The sequence below is a fragment of the Eretmochelys imbricata genome, chromosome 23 (genome assembly GCF_965152235.1).
Source record: "Eretmochelys imbricata isolate rEreImb1 chromosome 23, rEreImb1.hap1, whole genome shotgun sequence".
NCBI lineage: Eukaryota > Metazoa > Chordata > Testudines > Cheloniidae > Eretmochelys > Eretmochelys imbricata.
In genome coordinates this window covers 17,008,063-17,025,266 of record NC_135594.1, presented here as the reverse complement: position 1 = coordinate 17,025,266, position 17,204 = coordinate 17,008,063, and the positions used below count along the sequence as shown (strand labels likewise).

The following is a 17,204-nucleotide window of genomic DNA, read 5'->3' as shown; positions in this document are numbered from 1 at the left end:
TCTGGAGGGGGTCACGGGGCGCTTCCTGCTGCCCCGTGACTGGAAACGGGCAGCGCCGGGGATCAGCTGACGGGGTCACGTGGCCGCGTGCGCTGGGGGCGGGCGGCCGGACGCCTGGGTCCCGGGGCGGAGGATGGAGCCGGAGACGCGGGCGCTGCTCGAGGCTTGGCGGGGGCGGCTGGGCCGGGAGCTGGACGCGGCCATCGGCTTCTGGGCGCGCCACTCGCACGACCCCGAGCACGGGTGAGCGGAACCCAGGCGTCCGGGCTGCCCCCCGCCCCCGAGCCGGGAGGGAACCCAGGCGTCCGGACTCTAACCCCTCCCCCTCTCTCTGCAGCGGGTTCTTCTCCTGTCTGGGCCGGGACGGGGCCGTTTACGACGATGTGAAATACGTCTGGCTGCAGGGCCGGCAGGTGGGGCCGGGGGCTCGGGGGGGCGTTGGCTAATGGGGGGAGCCGGGCTGGGGTGCCAGGTTCTTGACCCAGGCCCCGTCCCCCCAGGTGTGGGTCTACGCCCGGCTGTATCGCACGGTGCCGCGGTTCCGACGTCCTGACCTGCTGGAGGCCGCCCGGGCCGGTGAGCCCCGCCGGGGGGGGGAGGAAGGCGGGCGGGCGGCGGGCCGGGGGGGAGCTGGAACATTTGCCCCCCCCCTTGGGTAATCAGCTGACTCGGTGTCACCTGACCAGCCCTAGGGGGTGGGTCCTTTCCCGCGGCGGGCAACGCAGCCAGGACGCCTGGGTCCTTTCCCCGCAGGTGGGGAGTTCCTGCTGCGCTGCGCCCGCCTGGGGCCGGGGTCCCCCAAAGCCGCCTTCGCGCTGAGCCGGGACGGGCGCCCCACCAAGGTCCAGCGCAGCATCTTCAGCGAGTGCTTCTGCGCCCTGGGGAGCCGCGCTACCGGGTGAGTGCCCGGCGGGGGCGGGGGCGGGGCTGCCCCGGACGCCTGGGTTCTGACTGCCCGTCCCCCCGCAGCGGGAGGCGCGGGCGCTGCTGGAGGCCGTGGTGCGCTGGGTGCGGGAGGACCCGACGGAGCTGGGGCGCCCCCTGCTGGCCGGCGCGACGCCCCACGAGCCGCTGGCCGAGCCCATGATGTTGCTGTGCCTGGCGGAGCAGCTGGGGGACGGCGCCGGGGGCCCCCTGGCCGAGCTGGAGGGGTGGTGCGCCCGGCGCCTCCTCCGCCACCTGCAGGTAGGGTCCCCATCACGGGCCCCCGCCCTATGCAGAGCCAGCCCCCCCCCCCCCCATCTGCTCCCCATCACTAACACGCCGCCCCCGCAGAGGGACGGCAGCGCCGTGCTGGAGAACGTCTCCCCCGACGGGAAGGAGCTGCCGGGATGCCTGGGGCGGCAGCAGAACCCGGGTGAGCCTGGACCTCTGGGTCTGGGGAGGGGGGGAGGGGTGTGTCGGGGGGGGGGGGGCGGGCGGGGTTCTCGCGGCGGACGCGGCGCTGGGAGCTCGGACGCCTGGGTTCCGTGGCTGACTCTGCCCCCAGGCCACGCGATCGAGGCCGGCTGGTTCCTGCTCCGGTTCGCCCAGCGGCAGGGGGACGCGGCGCTGGCGGCTCAGGCCATCGAGGGGTTCATGGTGCGGCCCTTCCAGGCTGGCTGGGACCCCGAGCACGGGGGGCTCTTTGCCTTCCAGGATGCGGATGGGCTCTGCCCCACACAGGTAGGGGGCGCCCCCGCTCCTCCCCCCCTCCTCCCCTGACCAGGTCCCCACCCCTCTGAGCCCCCTTTGTCGGCCCCCCAGCTGGAGTGGAACATGAAGCTGTGGTGGCCCCATGCCGAGGCCATGGTGGCCTTTCTCATGGCCTATGCCCACAGCCGCGAGCCTGCCCTGCTCCGCCTCTTCGACCAGGTGGCTGCCTACGCCTTCCAGCGGGTGAGTTTACCAGGCTGCCCAGGGGTGGGCCGCTGCCGCCCGGGGGGGACTCCTGGGCGCGCAGGGGCAAGTTGTCAGAGCTGTGCTGAAAATCACCATCCTCCTGCTGCAGTTCCGGGATCCCGAGCACGGCGAGTGGTTTGGCTACCTGGCGCAGGACGGGAAGGTGGCCCTCACCATCAAGGGGGGGCCCTTCAAGGGTAAGTGGGGCAGGGTGATGGGTTGGGTCTGGACTAGGTCTGCTCCTGCTTTCCTAGGGGACTGGAAGCCAGAAGAGGAGCAATGGTCTCAGGTTGCAGGCGGGGAGGTCTAGGTGGGATATTAGGAAAACCTTCTTCACGAGGAGGGCGGTGAAGCCCTGGGGTGGGCTCCCGAGGGCGGTGGTGGGATCCCCCCGAGAGGTTTTTAAGGCCCGGCTGGACCACGCCCGGGCTGGGACGATTTAGTTGGGGTTGGTGCTGCCATGAGCAGGGGGTGGGACTCCAGGGCCTCCTGAGTCCCTTTTAGTCTGAACCCCGCCCCCTAACAGCTGTAGGTGGGGTGGGGGCTGGGACCCCCCAAGTATTAACACCGAATAGCGACTCTGTGCAGCGCGCTGACCCGGCCCCCCTGTACCCGGCTTGTCCCTCCCCAGGCTGCTTCCACGTGCCCCGCGCCCTGCACCTGTGCGAGGAGATGCTGGAGAAGCTGCTGCGGGAGCCCGAGCGGGAGCCGCTCCTCGCGGGCCGCCAATAAAGGAAGTGCCGCAAAGACTCGTCTCCGTCCCCCCGTGTCCCCCTCGCTCCGGGCGGAAAAAGCGTTCCCAGGGCAGGAGAAGCGGGGCCCGCGTCCGGTCCTGCTGGAGCCCCGTCCGGTCCGGTCCGGTCCCTCCCGGGCTCCGAGGCCGCGCGTGTTAACGGACCCGGAGTGACCCCGGAGCCGGCGGGGGGTTGGGCTCCCGGACGCCTGGGTCCCGTGCCGGACAGCCCCGCCCCCTCCTTCCCTGCTCTGGAGGCAGCAGCCACCGCCGCTCCCCGCGCGGGGGCCGCCCCCGGCTTTATACCCCCCGGCCGCGCCATTGGCCGCCTCCCGGCCCCGCCCACCGAGCGCCGGCCAATGGGCGAGCCCCGCGCCGCTCCCCACTGCGCATGCGCCGCGGGCTCATCAGCAGGGCTGCGGGGACGGTGGTTCAGTAATGCCGCGTCTCGCTGCAGCCCGGGGAACGCCCTGCCGGGGGACGCCCAAAGCATCCTGGGGTTCAGAAAAGGAGGAAATCGGACCCTGGGACCAGCCCCTGCTCTGGGTGTCCCTGAACCGCTGGGGGCCGGGCCCCCGGCGGTGCACCAGGAATCTCCCCATTGCAGAGTTACAGCCCAGTGTCTCCGGCTCACAGGTCCTGGCCCCCTGAGAACTGCGCCCCGCAGCCAGAGGGGACAGGAATTGTGGGGGCTGCAGAGTGCGAGAGGAGAGTGATGGGGGGGGGGTCAGTAAGGAGCCAGCGGTGCTGGGGGGGGGTATCAAGCCCCCCATTACCGCATGTATGAGCAGTGCTAGGAGATCCGCGCTCGGCTCGGCCCAGGCCCTACCAGCCGAGTCCTTCCACCCTCCAACAGACTGGCCCCTCTCAGCCAGGCCGAGCCCCCCAACCCAGCCAGACGCTGCCACCCCCGCGATGCCTTTGACTCCCCACCCCTGGGGAGGGGACATGATCCTGAGGCCAACGCTGCAGGAAAGACAAACCCACTAATCCCACGCCCACCCAGCTTGGGGAAATGGGGGCCATCCTGCTGGTAAACTGAGGCACAGCCCATCTCAGCTCCGCAGGGGAGGGGAAATGACTCACCGCTGATTGCAGCAGAGCCAGCTCCACTGTAGGGGTCTTCAGAGCAGCCAACAGGATCCAACAGGCTGCTGAACCGACCCCACCAGGGCCTTCCACACACCCCCAACTCTGGGGAGCCCCTCAGCTTGGTCTCTGGGCTGCAGGACCCAGCCTGCTCCTACGCATAGGGTGACCCCCGTGGTGAAGGCGTTGCCAGCTATGGAGAGCAACATCTAGGCACCCCTCAGCCCCAAACTCCAGGGAGCCCCACCGGCCCCAGAGTGTTGCCTAATCAGCATGCAAATGAGGCCTGGAGGCTTCCCTGCTGCTCGCCCTCCCCTGGGCCCCCTTTACCACCAGGAGCCATGGGGCATTGCCCTCCCTGTGCCCCAGGAGTCAGCTTCTGCCCCAGGCTTGCAGCAAGTGGTAGCCCAACTGAGATGGGGCAGGGGGAGGGTGCAGCTAGCCTAGACAGTAATTATGGTAGCAGAGGGGGCACAATTGCTTCTGCACGTTATTAGCAGCATTACAGTAGCACCTCGGTTCATGGCTGGCAGCCACACCTCGGGCCCCCTCCCCCTTTGCTGGCCAATGTTGGGGGGACCCTCCCTTACCCCAAACTGCAGCCAGAGGGGGTGGGGCTAGTGATCACATGGCATCTCCCGGGGGGGTCTCAAACGCAGATCAGAGGTGAGGGGGTTAAAAAATGAGGGTGCCCGCCTAGGAATGGGGGGTGGGGAGAGAACCCAGGCTCCCAGCCCCCTCTGCTCTAACCACCAGACCACCCCCTCCCCTCCCAGAGCCAGGGACAGAACCCAGGTCTCCCTGCTCGAACAGACACAAAGAGAATTTAAGCAAACTTTATTTGGGGACCCCCCCAAATGGACAGCAGCTTCCCCCTCCCACGGGTACAAAGCTATGCTCAAAGCGTGGGGCAAGGAGCCCCCTGCAGAGGGGAGCCCCATGGGCACGAGCATGGGTTTGGCCTGGAGGATGTCGGGCGGCAGTTGGGGGGGGCTCACTCCCCATTCCCAGCGGCTTTGAAGAGCCCTTTGCTGCGCAGACCGAAGGCGGGTTTGGGGGGGCCGGGGCCCCTCTTCCCAGCCAGGGCGGTTCTGGGGGGATCTGGGGGCTCGGGGACGCCTTCGGGCCCCCCCTGCCGTCCCCCGCTTTTGCTGAGCAGCTCCTTGAACACGGAGTCCATGTTTCGCGTCACGGCCTGGAAGGAGAGAGACAAGTGGGTGGGGGCCAGCCCCAAGGGCAGGGAATGGGGTGCGTCCCCCCACACTTACCTTATCCATCTCCATGTGCTTCTCCGGTGCCCCTTGTTTCTCTCCACTATTCAGGCGACCTCCGCCGGGGGGTCCAATCCCCAGAGCCCCCCGCTCCATCCTGGGGGGGAGGAAAGGGGGTGTTGGCAGACAGAAGGGAGAGATTTGGGGGGGCCCCATTCAGGGCAGCCACCTTTGGGGTGGGGCTGGCTCCCCAGGGACCCCTCGCCGAGGAGAGGGGGGGTCTCACCTGTCAAAAGCCCGGGGGACGGTGGGGGAGTGAAGGGGGAAGGGCAGACGCCCCGAGTCGATGAAGGGGGAGGCCACTTTGCGGATGGGGCTGGTACCAGGTCGCTGGCGCCCCCGGCTGCCCTCCGAGTTCACCCGCAGCCTGCGAGAGAAATGGGGGTTACCCGGCAACCCCTCGGTGGCAGGGCTGGTGGCTGGTTAACTGGGGGCAGGGCATCTGGGGACCCCTCGGTGTCGGGGCAGGGAGCCGGGTATCTGGGGACCCCTCAGGGGCGGGGCTGGTGGCTGGTTAACTGGGGGCAGGGTAGGGGCCAGGTATCTGGGGGGGGTGGGGCAGGGCAGGGGGCTGCGTATCTGGGGTCCCCTCCGGGGTGGGGCAGGGTATCCAGGGACCCCCCCCTTCACCTGCTGGTTAACTCTGATGTTGGCTCAGGTGGGGGGGACGCAGTGTCTCCGTCCGACCCCGAGGTTCGGCGACTCTGGCTTTTCTCGGTGCTGGGGACAGAGCAGATTCTGTTAGGGGGGGTTGTTCTCCCCCAGCCCCCCCCTCACTAGACCCCAACCCCCATCTGTTTCCGCTCCCTCAGCCCCCCCGCACCCCTCACCTGGGGGTCAGGCTGATGTACTTGTGGGGCACCAGGCCGCGGGCCCCCCCCAGCTCCCCGCGCCACCAGTCTGGGGAGGCCTTGGCCAGCAGCCGGATCCGGTCCCCGGGCTGGAACGAGAGCTCCTGGGACGAGCGCCCCTCGTAGGAGAACCGGGCCACGGCCTCGGGGGGGCCCTCCGGGTCTGGGGGGGACACACGTCAGACCACACCGGAGCCCCCCAGCCCCTCCCACCGGAGCCCCCCAACCCCTACCCCCATAATACCCCTAATGCCTCCCACCAACACCTGCCTAGGGCTCCCCACCTCCTCCCACCGTCACCCCCCTGCCCCTGCCAGCACCCCCTAGGGCCCCCCACCCCCTCCCACCAGCAGCCCCCATTGCTCCACCCTTGGGGCGCTGGGCGGCTGGCGTGTGCAGACAGTGGGACCCACGGGGGGGGTGACCCCCGGAGGGTGGGACCCTCTCCAATGCCAGAGCTGGGGTGGGGGGGGAAGGGACCTCCTGGCCCAACCCCCCCCATCACCCCCCTCACCGTCCTCGCTGGCCATGGCCAATGTTTCGGGGGGCCCGTCCCCCTCGCTCTCCTCAGCTGCGGGGTCCAGGGGCAGCATCTCGCTGGGGGGCGAGAGACAGGGTGAGATCAGGGCCCTGCCCCTCACCAGGGGCCCCCCCAGAAATGCCCAGCACATCCCCTGCCCTGGCTCCCCCCACCTGCCCCCCACTCACCTGTCCTCGTCGGGCGGCGCCAGGCACCTCTCGTATAGGGGGCCTGGCAGCTGGTCGGGGGGGGGGAAGGTGGCCTCGGGGTGCAGGATCAGGCTCTTCACGGCCTCGTTGGCGTGGGGCTGAGTGGAGACGGGGTCCAGGCCGGGTGGGGCAGCTGCCAGCGTGGGCCCGAAGCAGACGGCCAGGTTGTAGGGGGTCATCATGTTCTCCTCGCTGTACTGGGACACGCTGGGGGGGAGAGCGGCCTGCTGAGCCCCACGGCACCCCCTGCCGAGCCCCCCCCGCCTCACGGCCCCCCCTCCCTGAGTCGCCCCCTGCCGAGCCCCCCGCTCCACAGCCCCCCTGCCTCACGGCCCTCCCTGCCAAGACCCCCCGCTCCACGGCACCCCCACCCCACGGCGCCCCCCCGGCCGAGCCCCTCCGCCTCACAGACCCCTGCCCCAAGGCCCCCCCGGCGAGACCCCTTGCCTCACGGCGCCCCTGGCCCCACAGCACCCCCTGCTGAGCCCCCGGCGCCCCCTGCCACTCACTGGTTGAGGAAGGCGAAGAGATATCGCAGGACAACGACCACGGGCCCCGGGAGCCGGGCCAGGAGGGCGCGGAGGTGGGAGATGCGCTCGGACGGGCATTCCAGCTCTGGGGGGTAGGGGGGGGTCAGCCAGGGGGGCAAAGAACAGGCAGAGGGGGGTCCATGGGGGGAGATAGGGACAGGGGAGTCAGGGGGGTGGGCCGGGAGGGGGTCACGGGGGTGTGGGGCGGGGCTGGAGGGACACGCCAGGGGAGGGACGGGGCTGGGGGCCCATGGGGGGTGGGACACATGGGGGGGACTCACGGGCCGTCGCCAGCAGCTCTGGGAAGACGTCCGGCGGAATCAGGGGCTTCTGCAGCCCCCGAAAAAACAACTTCAGGACCCCGGCCACCGAGTCCAGGTCACGGGGGTAGGAGCCGCCTGCCAGGGGGTCCTCGCCTGGGGGAGGAACCAGGGGTCAGTGGTGAGGTGGGGTGGCTCCCTCCAGTCTCCCACCCAGCCCCCCCACGCCCAGCCCCCCCATACCTCTCTCAAAGGCCTCCCGGATTTCAGTCACCCGCATCTGCGACCCCGGCACCCGGAAGATCCCCTCGTGCTGGAGACCTGTGGGGAGAATCCGGGGTGGGACGCGGCAGCAGAGAACCCGAGGGAGGGGACCCAGGCATCCGGGACGGGGCGAGGGGGACCCAGGCGTCCGGGACGGGGCGAGGGGGACCCAGGCTCTTACCGTGCAGGTTGATGAATCGGATGCAGCTCTCCACCACCAGCGGGATGGCCTGGCCGGATTTCTGCAGGTGGGGGGGGAGGAGATCAGACCCCAGGCCCCCGCAGCCTCTGCCCCATTGGTGGGGGAGGGGCTGGGAGACACTGGACCCACCCCCTCAGGCTCCAGCAAAGCGCACGAGGGGCAGATCCTGGCACCAGTGCTGGGGGGCAGGAGATCCCCCCTGCCCCACAGGGACCAACGGGGGCCGAGCCAGCGGGGGTGGGATGCAGAGCAAGAGGCTGGGGGGGGTAGCATGGGGGCCAGCGGGGGGGCAGCATGCAGGGGGGGGATCTGGTACCTGCACAAAGTCCTCCAGGTCTGTGGGGAAGGAGGCGAATGCGGCCGGGACGCGGGGGAGGGAGGCGCGCGGAGGGGCCCTGTGTGTGGGGGGGAGAACATGTCAGACACTGAGGTGGGGGATTCGGGGCCCCCCCAGCTGCCAGGGGGCCAGGATACGGGGGCAGAGCTAGACCTGCCAGCCTTGGGAGCCCCCAACCCCCATCTTCCCCCCTGCCCCCCAGCCTCCCCCCGTCCCCCCTCACCTGAGCTCCTCTCCATCCTCAGGGGCCACTGCAGAGAAAGCGAGAGGCAGAGGGTGACTCGGGGGGGTTTCAGGAAATACGCGAATGAGGGTGCCTGGAACGTAACTGGATGATATGTCGTGATCCGCTGCGCGTGGCCACCCCCTTTGTGTGAACGCGTCACTCTGGGGCCAACGGTGGCCCGGGTCCCGGTGCGATGCTGTGACGTGCGGGCCACTGATGGTGGCTTGGCAGGAGCAGCGACTGGGGGGGGCTCTGAGGCTTGCGGGGTCTCCCAGGACATGGGACCATGTCACCTGGTAGCAGAATCCACCCTAAACCTGGGGCTTTTCCCTTTGGAAGGAGTTGTGGGGACCCAGAGAGGGACAAAGGGGTCCTGCCTGGGGCTAAAGCTATAACAGGGGGTGGAAGACAACAAAGGGGGCTGGAGTCATGAGAAATCCCCGAGTTCCCCTGAGCAGGAACAAGGGCTGCACCGGGGAAGGACGGGCCCAGACAAGGGAGGAGTCTAGTCTGGGAAAGAAGCTTCCTGGACCTTGTTCCCCGTATTCGGTTCCGAGACGTGCTCGGCTTCGACTTGCGGGTTCTGTGGGGATGGAGGGATGGGATGTGTGGGGATGGACGGATGGAGGGACGGGGCGTGCGGGGATGGAGGGATGGGGCGTGCAGGGATGGAGAGATGGGGCGCGTGGGGAAGGACGGGCCCAGACGAGGGAGGAGTCTAGACTGGGAAAGAAGCTTCCTGGACCTTGTTCCCCGTGTTCGGTTCCGAGACGTGCTCGGCTTCGACTTGCGGGTTCTGTGGGGATGGAGGGATGGGATGTGTGGGGATGGACGGATGGAGAGATGGGGTGCGTGGGGAAGGACGGGCCCAGACGAGGGAGGAGTCTAGTCTGGGAAAGAAGCTTCCTGGACCTTGTTCCCCGTGTTCGGTTCCGAGACGTGCTCGGCTTCGACTTGCGGGTTCTGTGGGGATGGAGGGATGGGATGTGTGGGGATGGACGGATGGAGGGATGGGGCGTGCGGGGATGGAGGGATGGGGCGTGCAGGGATGGAGAGATGGGGCGCGTGGGGAAGGACGGGCCCAGACGAGGGAGGAGTCTAGTCTGGGAAAGAAGCTTCCTGGACCTTGTTCCCCGTGTTCGGTTCCGAGACGTGCTCGGCTTCGACTTGCGGGTTCTGTGGGGATGGAGGGATGGGGCATGTGGGGATGGAGGGATGGGATGTGTGGGGATGGACGGATGGAGGGATGGGGCGCGTGGGGAAGGATGTGCCCAGACGAGGGAGGAGTCTAGTCTGGGAAAGAAGCTTCCTGGACCTTGTTCCCCGTGTTCGGTTCCGAGACGTGCTCGGCTTCGACTTGCGGGTTCTGTGGGGCTTGTGGGCGACTCACTTTGTTCTGTTATGACTTGGGGCCGCGCAAACCCGACCTGTTATTCAGACTAAAATCACTTTTTGCTCATGAAGGAGCCCAGAGTAAGTGATTAATGCCGGGGGGGCGGCAAACAGCGGTGCCTGTTTCTCTGTCCCCGTTCGAGGGGGCGGACGGCTCAGGGCTTTACCCTGCGGAAGCTTCGGATCAATTTGGGGTTTGGACCCCCACTGGGAACTGGGTGTCTGGGTGCGGGAGACAGGGGCAATTCTTAAGCTCTTCTCAGTTACGTCTGCAGCTCTGGGGCCCGTGGGTCAGACCCTGGGTCTGTGTTTGCAGCCGGCTGGCGGGTCCGGCTCGCCAGGGCAGGGGGCTGGAGGCCCAGGCTGGCAGGGAAAACGGGCCCAGAGGTAACTCAGCACATCAGGGGATCTTTGTGACCGAACCCGTCACAAACAATTAACGCGCGGACGCCTGGGTCCTTCCCCCTGCCCCCACTCACCCTTCGCAATGGCCTCGTCCAGCATCTCCAGCTTCGACTGTAACTTCGCCCTGATGCTCCGTCGGGTCAGGAACAGCTCCAGCTTCTGCGGGGGAGGACAGGATGAGCGGGGCAGGGCGGGAGTGAGGGAGACGGGTGGGGGGGGCTGCGGGGCAGGAGCAAGGGGTGCTGGGGGGCTGCAGGTCGGGGGTGAGGGGTGCCATGGGACGGGGGGGCCATACCGTGAGGTAGAAAGTCTCTGTCTCCAGCTGCTGGGCCCGTCTCTTGGCCCCGCTGCGCCCCTCGGCACCAGCCCCCTTCAGCGACTCGACCGAGCCGGGCCCCCCGAAGGCCTCCAGCACCTCGGGCTCCTCGGCCCCCAGCAGCTCCCGCAAGCTGCTCATTGTGGCTTGCAGCGTCTTGTTCACCTGGGGGAACATGGGGCGGTGAGGGGGGAGCCCAGCGCTGGCTCCCAGAATCCTTTGCAGTGTTTTGGGGCACCAGGCTACCACCCCAGCTGTGTCCCACGCGGGCTGTGGAGCGGAGGGCCAGGGCCCCTCCGGCTGCGCGAGACGTGGGGTGACCAGGGGGCTGCGTCGGGCAACGTGTCCCGGCTGACGAGGGCCCCCCAGCGTGTCCCCCCCGGCCCCACCTCCTCGGTCTCCAGGCTCAGGTCCTTCAGCCGCGCCTCGATGTCCTGCCGATGCCGCAGCAGCTCCGGGCACAGGGACCCCACGGCCTGGACCTCCGACACCTGGGGGGAGCCAAAGGGGGTGATGCAGCCGGGGGGTTGGCTGTCCCCATCCCCCCATATCTTCCCCCGCCACCGCACCCCACCCCGCACCTTCCCGCAAGCCCCCCACCTTCCCCCGCCACCACACCCCACCCCGCACCTTCCCTGCCCCAAGCCCCCCACCTTCCCCCGTCACCGCACCCCACACTCCACCTTCCCCCAACCCCCCACCTGCCCCCACCACCGCACCCCACACTCCACCTTCCCTGCCCCCAAGCCCCCCACCACCTTCCCCTGCCACCGTACTCCACCCCGCCCCCAACCCATCTTCCCTGCCCACAAAGCCCCCACCTACCCCTGCCACCCCACCCTGCCCCCCATCTTCGCCCACCACCAACCCCCCATATTTTCCCCACCCCCCCACCTTCCCTGCCCCCAACCCACCCATCTACCCCTGCCACCGCACCCCACCCCTCATCTTCCCCTCCCGGGCCCCCGATTCCTTCCCCCCGACCCCCTCTCACCTCGTCGCCTTCATGGGGGTGGTACTCGAAGCGCGGGGGGGGGGCAGTAAGTGGCTGGGTTGGCCTCCATCAGCCGGGCCTTGTCCCCGGGGGGGTCCAGGGCCAGCACGGCCCCCTCCAGAACCCCCAGCCCCTCCTGCCAGGAGCTCTGGGCCCGGCCCTCGGCCGCCAGGTACGTCCGCAGCAGGCGGCCCAGGGAGAGATGGAACCCGAGGTCCGAGCACTGTGGGGAGACACACCCCTGAACCCCGGCCGGGGGCCCCCCAAGGCCAGCCCAGCCCAGTCCCCGCCTGGCCGGTGCCCCTCACTCCCGACCCGCAGCCCCCCGAGCCCAGCCTAGCCCCCGCCCGGCCGGTGCCCCTCACTCCCGACCCGCAGCCCCTGCTAGCCCAGCCCTGGGCTCCCCCGCAGGGCGGCCGGTGCCCCCCCAATCCCCTGGAGCATCCAGCCTTCTCGGACGCCTGGGTCCCATTCCCCACGCTGCAGGGTCGCGGGGGAGCTGCCCGGACGCCTGGGTCCCCGCGTACGTCGAGGATGTCGGAGACGTCCCAGAGGCAGTAGTTGCTGATCACGGCGTTCGTGGCCCGCAGGTGCAGGAGATAATCGTTCCGCGCCCCTGTGCACTTCCCCTGGGCTGCCAGGAACCGGGCGTGACGCTGGCGGGGGGAGAGACCTGTCAGCTGGGGGGCAGCCGGGACCCCCCGAGTCCCCGCCCCCTCCTGGCCCTGCCCCCATAGCCCCCCAAGCCGCCTCCCCCCACCTGCTCACCTTCTCCACCAGCCGTTCCCCCTTGCGGAGGGAGGAGCGCCGGCCGGTCTTGTCTGGCCCGGTGCCGGCCCGGCTCGGCAGGCTGCCGGGCCCCCCTCTTTTCCTCCTGCCGCTCGGCGTCCCGCAGCTTGTTCTCGGCGCTCTGGCTCTCCGCGTGGTGCGTCTGGTAGGCTTTCATAGCCTGGGAGGGGTGAGGGGGTCAGTGGGGAGCCTGAAGACCCCTCCCCCGCCCGGGCTGGCCCCGCGTGCGGGGGCGGGGGGGGTTTCCGCACTCACCATCTGCAGCTCGGAAATCATCGTCAGCAGCTCGTCCTGCATCTGCTGCTCCAGGTCTCGGCTCTGGGAGGGGGCAGGGGGGCAGCGTTAGAGACAGGGGCCCCGAATATTAGCCCCAATCAACCCCTCCCCTCCCACACCGACCCCCACACCCAGGGCGTAGGATGGAACCCCAGGAACCCACGGGGGTAGGGAACAGCATCGCTCTGGAGGAACAGGACCCAGGAGTCCGGGGCAGGGGGAGCAGTGCTGGGGGGAGGGGGGAAGGAACCCAGGAGTCCGGGGGAGGGGGAGCAGCCCCACCTTCTTCACCGCGCGCCCAGGTCGTCGCTGAGCTGGGCCAGGTGCAGCGACAGGGGCCCCGCATAAATATCGCTCAGGGCCCCGTGGTCCCGGCCGGCCTGGCGGGTTTGCTTCAGCACCAGCTGCCAGCACTGAAGAGGGGATGGCGGGTCCTGCTCTCTCCTGGGGAGAGACCAAGAACGGTGCCCCTCACTCCCGCCCCGCAGCCCACCCCGGCCCGCCGGTGCCCCTCACTCCCGCCCTGCAGCCCCCTGCCCCCCCGTGCCCCTCACTCCTGCCCTGCAGCCCCCCAGCCCCCCCCAGCCTGCCGGTACCCCTCACTCCCGCCCCCCAGCCCCCCCGGCCCGCCGGTGCCCCTCACTCCTGCCCTGCAGCCCCCCCCAGCCTGCCGGTACCCCTCACTCCCGCCCCCCAGCCCCCCCGGCCCGCCGATGCCCCTCACTCCTGCCCTGCAGCCCCCCAGCCCCCCCCAGCCTGCCGGTACCCCTCACTCCCGCCCCCCAGCCTCCCCGGCCCGCCGGTGCCCCTCACTCCCGCCCTGCAGCCCCCCGGCCCACCCGTGCCCCTCACTCCTACCCTGCAGCCCCCCCCAGCCCGCCGGTACCCCTCACTCCCGCCCCCCAGCCCCCCCGGCCCGCCGGTACCCCTCACTCCCGCCCCGCAGCCCACCCCGGCCCGCCGGTGCCCCTCACTCCCGCCCTGCAGCCCCCTGGCCCCCCCGTGCCCCTCACTCCTGCCCTGCAGCCCCCCAGCCCCCCCCAGCCTGCCGGTTACCCCTCACTCCCGCCCCCCAGCCCCCCCGGCCCGCCGGTGCCCCTCACTCCTGCCCTGCAGCCCCCCCCAGCCTGCCGGTACCCCTCACTCCCGCCCCCCAGCCCCCCCGGCCCGCCGGTGCCCCTCACTCCTGCCCTGCAGCCCCCCAGCCCCCCCCAGCCTGCCGGTACCCCTCACTCCCGCCCCCCAGCCTCCCCGGCCCGCCGGTGCCCCTCACTCCCGCCCTGCAGCCCCCCGGCCCACCCGTGCCCCTCACTCCTACCCTGCAGCCCCCCCCAGCCCGCCGGTACCCCTCACTCCCGCCCCCCAGCCCCCCCGGCCCGCCGGTGCCCCTCACTCCCGCCCTGCAGCCCCCCGGCCCGCCCGTGCCCCTCACTCCTGCCCTGCAGCCCCCCCCAGCCCGCCGGTACCCCTCACTCCCGCCCCCCAGCCCCCCCCGGCCCGCTGGTGCCCCTCACTCCCGCCCCGCAGCCCCCCAGCCCTCCCCGGCCCGCCCATGCCCCTCACTCCAGCCCCCCAGCCCCCCCCGGCCCGCCCATGCCCCTCACTCTCACCCCACAGCCCCCACAGCCCCCACTCGGTCCGCCCGTGCCCCTCACTCCTGCCCTGCAGCCCCCCAGCCCCCCCCAGCCTGCCGGTACCCCTCACTCCCGCCCCCCAGCCCCCCCGGTGCCCCTCACTCCTGCCCCGCAGCCCCCCCAACCCCCCCCGGCCTGCCAGTACCCCTCACTCCCGCCCCCAGCCCCCCGGCCCGCTGGTGCCCCTCACTCCCGCCCCGCAGCCCCCCAGCCCCCCTGGCCCGCCGGTGCCCCCTCACTCCCGCCCCGCAGCCCCCCAGCCCTCCCCGGCCCGCCCGTGCCCCTCACTCCAGCCCCCTAGCCCCCCCCGGCCCGCCCATGCCCCTCACTCTCACTCCACAGCCCCCCCAGCCCCCACTCGGTCCGCCCGTGCCCCTCACTCCCGACCTTCAGCCCCCCACCCCCCCAGCCTGCTGGTGCCCCACACTTCTGACCCGCAGCCCCTGGCCCTGTGGGTGCCCCTCACTCCCGACCCGCAGCCCCCCAGCTTCCCCCGGCCTGCCGGTGCCCCTCACTCCCGACCCGCAGCCCCCAGCCCTGCCGGTGCCCCTCACTCCCGCCCCGCAGCCCCCCACCCTGCTGGTGCCCCACACTCCCAACTTGCAGCCCACCTGGGGTGCTCCTTGGCCCAGCGCAGCCCGGGTGGTGAATCTCTCTGACAGCTTCTCCAGCCCCCGGGAATACTCCTGCTCCAGCTCGGACTTTCGCCGCAGAAACTCGCCCATGTCCTGGAGCAGCTGCAGCCGGGCCTCAGCCTGGGCCTCCGCCCCCGCTGCTGCTCACCCAGCTGGCCACGCAGCTCTGCAGGTGGGGCAGCGTCAGCAGGGGGCGCCCAGGTGCCCAGGGAGCAGGGAAGGGACCCAGGAGTCCGGGACCGGAGGAACAAGGAAAGGACCCAGGAGTTTGGGGCTGGCAGTGGGCAGGGTGGAGCAGGGAAGGGACGCAGGAGTCCGGGGCTGGAGGAGCAGGGAAGGGACCCAGGAGTCCGGGACCAGAGGAACAAGGAAAGGACCCAGGAGTTTGGGGCTGGCAGTGGGCAGGGTGGAGCAGGGAAGGGACCCAGGAGTCCGGGGCCATCAATTTGTTTGCTGGGCACTTTCATTTCTTGGGCAGCTACAGAGCTGGGGGGGGCGGTGGGGCTGGGGGAATGGCAGGCTGATGGGAGTGGAAGAGACCCCAGCCCCCCAGGCACCTGCCCCCCATGGAACCAGGCCCGGCTCAGAGGCCAGGGAATGGGGCACAGGGGACTGTCCCCGCTGGGGTGGGCACCGGCCGGGATCCGGCCCAGGGGCAGGGGCTGGCTGGGGGGGCTGGAACGTTCCCCTTTCCCTGCCCCCCCCCGCCTTCCTTTTTCCCCATGGGCGGCAGCTGGCCCACTGATGGGGGGAAGGGCCGAGGCCGGGCACTGGTGGCCCTGCCTGTGGCCCATCCCCTGCCCTTTGGGGCACAGGCCTGTGGCCACATTTGGGGAACCCCCCCTGGGTAACCTTCCCCTCCCCCGCATCCTGCCCAAGAGCCTCCGACCCCCATATACAGCAGGAGGGGACTGGTGCCTGCAACCCCACACAGGGCCACCCCCCAGCCCTCACCCACCCCCACCCAGAGCCCAGGAGTGAACCCAGGAGTCCGGGCTCCCCCCAACCCCCACCCCACAGTGAAGAACTAACCAACTCCTGGGTTCTCTCCCTGGCTTGGGGAGCGGGGGCAGGTGGTTAGAGCTGGGGGGGGCTGGGAGCCAGGACTCCTGGGTTCTCTCCTGGCCCTGAACTCTGCCGGGATTCCCCAGGGTTATGCGGGGGGAGGGGGGAAGTTGAACCGAGCTGAGAGGCCGGAACCTGCGGGGGAAGTTGCAGTAAAACCTGCTGATGCGATCGGCCAGGCTGCGGGGAGAGGCCGGGGTGTGGGTTGCCCCCCACTAGCCCCACTGACCTCCTGGAGCCAGAAGAGAACCCAGGAGCCCGGGCTACCTGCCCCCCTGCCCTAACTCGACAGACCCCAGCAGGGGGAGGGGCCCCAGCCACCAGGCGACCCCCTAAGCCGTAGGACGGGGGGGCAGTGGGGTGGGCCCAGGTTTGGCGGGGGGGAGGCTCGGGGCAGCCCATTCAGCCCCCCTCCCAATGCAGTGGCTCAGCCCCTCCCCCCATCTCTACCCCATTTTCAACACAGCCCGTCTACTAGGGCCCCCCCAAAACGCAGCCTCCTTCGGCCCCCCTGTGCCCCAACCCCCATAACCCCCCTGGTGCCCGCCCCCCTGCGCCCCAGCTCCCCATAACCCCGCTGGTGCCCCCCCCCTGCGCCCCAGCTCCCCATAACCCCTCTGGTGCTCGCCCCCCTGCGCCCCGCGCCTCCTTTGGTCCCCCAGCGCCCTCAACATCCGCCCCGCAGCTCACTGCCCCCTTCCCCGCCAGGTCCCGCACTTTCTCAGCCGCCGCAGCCCGGTCCCTAGAGCCGGGGGGGCGCAGCCTCGGCCCCCCCTCACCTTTCGCCTGCGCCTCATATTCAGCCTGCGGCCAGCGCTCCTTGCGCGCCTTGGCCAGGGCGCTCATCCCGGGCGGCCCCGCGGCTGGGGGCGGCCCCGCGGGGGGCCCGATCCGAGCGCGGGGGGCCCAGGGGAGCAGGGAGGATCCTTCGCCCCTCTCTGGGTGCTCAACAGCGGGTCCCCCAGTGCCCCACGCTGCGGATGCGCCCCTGGCCCCGCCCCCCGCGTCCGGTCCACCCCCCCGCCCCGCCCCGCCCCCCGCGTCCGGCCCAGCCCTGCCCTGCCGGTGGGGGGGGCCGGGAGGAGGAAGTCAAGGAGCATCCTTAACCCCTTGCGCGCTGCAGCCCCCCGCGCCAGCCTGCCCCGTCCCGTTCTCCACTCCCCACCGTGGGGGGGGGGGGGCGACGCAGGCCCCTCCCCCAGCAAGGTGCCAGCAGCGGCGGGGGTGGGGAGAGGAAGGGGGGGATTTACCACGATTCCTGCCCCACGCGGGTGTGTTAGGATTGTGGGGGGCTGGACTCCCTAGGCAGATGCACGCCACCCATC

The 17,204-nt window shown here is 70.7% G+C and overlaps 2 protein-coding genes across 2 annotated transcripts; one reads left to right on the top strand and one right to left on the bottom strand.

Annotated features, from left to right (window-relative positions):
• Positions 1-106: 106 nt before the first annotated feature.
• On the top strand, positions 107-2,628 carry RENBP (renin binding protein). The gene is given in 11 exon segments (XM_077840356.1): positions 107-243; positions 338-413; positions 501-576; positions 754-879; positions 882-898; positions 970-1,185; positions 1,276-1,357; positions 1,490-1,665; positions 1,747-1,878; positions 1,991-2,078; positions 2,513-2,628. Coding segments are annotated over 11 exon segments (1,200 nt in total). The 5' UTR covers positions 107-133; the 3' UTR covers positions 2,614-2,628.
• Positions 2,629-4,538: 1,910 nt separating this feature from the next.
• ARHGAP4 (Rho GTPase activating protein 4) lies at positions 4,539-16,830 on the bottom strand. The gene is given in 26 exon segments (XM_077840355.1): positions 4,539-4,898; positions 4,972-5,071; positions 5,201-5,341; positions 5,605-5,694; positions 5,805-5,988; positions 6,340-6,422; positions 6,534-6,761; positions 7,064-7,169; positions 7,366-7,500; positions 7,588-7,665; positions 7,790-7,850; positions 8,127-8,205; positions 8,371-8,398; positions 10,245-10,329; positions 10,466-10,651; positions 10,876-10,977; positions 11,481-11,522; positions 11,524-11,703; positions 12,008-12,136; positions 12,249-12,342; positions 12,344-12,429; positions 12,525-12,587; positions 12,828-12,989; positions 14,791-14,948; positions 14,951-14,980; positions 16,659-16,830. Coding segments are annotated over 26 exon segments (2,898 nt in total). The 5' UTR covers positions 16,726-16,830; the 3' UTR covers positions 4,539-4,697.
• Positions 16,831-17,204: the final 374 nt, after the last annotated feature.